The 3,764-nt window shown below is 38.4% G+C and overlaps 1 protein-coding gene across 1 annotated transcript; it reads left to right on the forward strand.

The window, feature by feature from the left end:
* On the forward strand, positions 887–2,584 carry LOC109336719 (aspartyl protease family protein 2-like). Its single transcript, XM_019573490.1, has one exon. The coding sequence runs from the start codon at positions 933–935 to the stop codon at positions 2,358–2,360; it is 1,428 nt and encodes a 475-aa protein (XP_019429035.1). The 5' UTR covers positions 887–932; the 3' UTR covers positions 2,361–2,584.

A 3,764-nucleotide genomic window follows, 5' to 3' on the forward strand; every position in this document is an offset into this window, starting at 1 on the left:
AATCGCAAAAACCGAATGTATTTGAATTGTATTGTATTTTTATTTATTAAAGACCGACCATTCCAGTTTTCGGTTTCACCTCTTGGACCCAAACTGATCCAGACCAGACCGAAATTGCTTAAGTATGTAACCCTTTTAAGTATGTTCCACACTTAACCTATGTCCAACTCTTAAATTGTTCCTTGGTGCCTAAATTGTTGAAGTGTTGTCTTGTGGTTGTTGTTTAATACTAATGTTGCTAGTGCTGATGTTGTTTACTTTAATGTTCATATTTACTTTATTGTCATTGTTTTGATGTTTATTGCTACTATTTACTTTTAATGTTGTTGCACACTTTTTAAATGTTGTTTGGATGTTATTGAACATTATTTTTTGATCTTTTATGCTTAATGTTTAGTAATTTTTATAACTTTTGAGTCTATGTGCAATTTTAATTTTTTATTAAAAAAATCAATTCAAACCGAACCGAAACAGCATATAATACTTCGACTGGATTGGATCGGATATCTTAATACAAATAGACCAGACTGCATATTAATTACGTGTCTGAATCGAATGATTTTTTGCCAAAAAATCGATTCAAATGGATTGCGAACATCCATAATTACTAATTATTCACCACTCATTTAAATATTTTTTGAACAGTTTTTAATAATTAAAAATAAATAATGAATAATGCAATGACAATATATGAATATGATGCATTTCTTATTTCTTATGTTAGAAAATTCATATAATCGTCTATTATATTTCTTTCTTTCATATTTCATTTACTCCTATTTTCCTCCTAAATTAAACAAAACATAAAATAAGTGGAAACACTTCTTCAAATGCACTGCCAGTCTGCCTTACAGTCCTACAATCACACTTCCATTATTTATACACTATCCCTCTTCCAAGAACTTTAACCACTCCTCCCTCTCTTCACAATAATGGAAGGAAAACCAAAACATTCTTTCCTTTTCTCCTTATTCACCATTTTCCTCTCTCTCTCCACCGCTTCTACTCACTTTCAAACCCAAACCCTAACCCTCCGCTCACTCCCCAACCCACCCACTCTCTCACAACCCGAATCCGAATCCACAGAACCTGACTCGGATTCCTCAACCACCCTCTCACTCGATCTCCACCACATAGACGCACTTTCCTTCAACAAAACCCCACTCCACCTCTTCAATCTCAGGCTCCAACGTGATGCTGCAAGAGTCATTTCCTTCTCTTCCATTCTCTCAAAAGCCACTTCCCAAAACAAAACAAAACCCACCGGGTCATTTACCGGGTCGGGTTTCAGCAGTTCAGTTACTTCCGGTTTATCCCAAGGAAGCGGTGAATACTTCACGCGCCTCGGAGTAGGAACTCCTCCGAAGTATATCTACATGGTTCTTGACACAGGAAGCGACGTCGTTTGGCTCCAATGCAAACCCTGCAGGAGATGTTACTCTCAATCCGACCCGATTTTCGACCCGGCCCGATCAACCTCCTTCGCCGGAATCCCTTGCGGTTCTCCACTCTGCCGCCGTTTGGATTCTCCGGGATGCAACCAGAAGAAGGTTTGCCAGTACCAGGTCTCATACGGCGACGGTTCTTTCACGTTTGGTGATTTTTCTAACGAAACGCTGACGTTTCGACGCACTGGTGTGGCGCGCGTGGCTATCGGTTGCGGCCATGATAATGAAGGATTATTCGTTGGTGCCGCCGGTTTATTAGGTCTTGGAAGGGGAGGTCTTTCTTTTCCTTCTCAAACCGGAACCCGGTTTAATAAAAAATTCTCTTACTGTTTAGTGGACCGGTCTAGTTCAACTAAACCGTCTTCTATGGTTTTTGGCGAATCAGCTGTTTCGCGAACCGCCCGCTTCACTCCATTAATAAAAAACCCGAAGCTTGATACCTTCTATTACGTGGAGCTTCTTGGGATAAGTGTGGGTGGCACTCCGGTTCGCGGAATTTCGGCTTCTTTATTTCGGCTCGACCAGACCGGGAACGGTGGTGTAATTATTGACTCGGGTACTTCAGTGACCCGGCTCACACGACCAGCTTACGTTGCATTAAGAGACGCTTTTCGGGTCGGGGCGACCCGGTTGAAACGGGCACCCGAGTTCTCACTTTTTGATTCTTGTTATGATCTTTCGGGGCTGACGGAGGTGAAGGTTCCGACTGTAGTGTTTCACTTTCGCGGCGCTGATGTGTCGTTGCCTGCAGCGAATTACTTGATTCCGGTGGATAACAGCGGTAGCTTCTGCTTCGCGTTCGCTGGAACGATGAGTGGGTTGTCCATTATTGGGAATATCCAGCAGCAAGGGTTCCGGGTCGTGTATGACTTGGCGAGTTCACGGGTCGGGTTTTCTCCGCGAGGGTGTTAAGTGAATGTAGTGAGGATGGGGATAAACAAGTCTTTTCCCATTTTCTTCTAATTATTGGTGTGAAATTCAAAGAAATTAGAAAAAAGTAATTTTATATAGTGCTTTTGAATTTCTAATGAAATGCTTAGTTCGACAAAGAGTAATTTGCTAAGCTCCTTGTGCTTTTCTAATGTTTTTGTAATTTCTATTTCTATAATATATATTGTTAAACAATATATTTTTCTTTTGCTAATATTATTTCATTTCGCGGGAGTTGTGTGCATGCTTTGTCTTGATTCTAATGGATAAACTCCTGGTGTTGAAATGTGTTGCATTAATTTGTCTTCAGCTTGGTTAGTGCAAGACATAAATTGTGAATGTGGTTCAAATTTCCCTATCCAAGATTAACAGTTGTGGATAGGTAACCAATATTCGTAATTTTCATTGTCCACAGCTATTCACCGTTGTGGGTAGGTAACAAATAAGTCAATATATCCAATTGCATGGTTTAGCCCATGTGCCCCTGTTTGGTGGCGTTTTTATTTTCACACTTGCCATTTTGAAAGTAGATTTTTTTGGCAGTACTCAGAGTGTCCTCTTACCTTTTTTGAGTAAGAAATTAATCCCTTTCGAGATTTATGATTGTCTCTTCTAATAAATGTTGTTTTTAGGAATTGAATCATTAACCTTGAGGATTTAGTTGGTCTTCCACTGTTAGATCAACACTTTGTTGATTTTTGAAAGCAGGTTTTTAGAAGTCTTGTAGAACATTTTCCAAAAATGTTTCTAAGATAAAATATTAATGTTTCTAGAAGTTTTATTGAATGTTAAAAGATAAATAGGGTGCAAAGAGAAACCCCCACCGTTTGGAGGAAAGACCAAAGTCTAGCACAGATTGTGGACTATCTTATTATGTAACCACAATATTATGACTACGATATTGAGATGTCATATAATTACATTAGATAAAGGGTATAATCAAATTTTGTTAATTGGTTATGCTCCAGTAACAAGTAACTATGATTGTAAGTGCAACTTTTAAGACAGTAGCGGATAGCATTAACAATCAATAAGTCAAAATATGTGAGCTCGAAGATGCACATGGTTAAACATTACAGGCAGTGATAAAGGGAGAAAGCAGTTGTCTCTTTCCCATGTAAATGAATGGGATCTAGCTGTTAAAAGAGACATTTTTAAAAGTGGACAAAGCACTAGCGCATCACTCATAGCTGTAGTGTTAGTGCTGATTCCTTTTCTTTCTAAAATCACTTCTACCATACCAAGTGTTTGCTAACACTGCCGAATGCAATCACTTTATTTATTTATTTATTATTTCATATATATAAAAGCAACTTGAATAAAGATTGGAGGAAGTATACATCATTTTTTCAACAATTACGTTATTTGCATATCAATTTTTATAAT

The sequence above is a fragment of the Lupinus angustifolius genome, chromosome LG02 (genome assembly GCF_001865875.1).
Source record: "Lupinus angustifolius cultivar Tanjil chromosome LG02, LupAngTanjil_v1.0, whole genome shotgun sequence".
In the NCBI taxonomy this organism is placed as follows: Eukaryota; Viridiplantae; Streptophyta; class Magnoliopsida; order Fabales; family Fabaceae; genus Lupinus; species Lupinus angustifolius.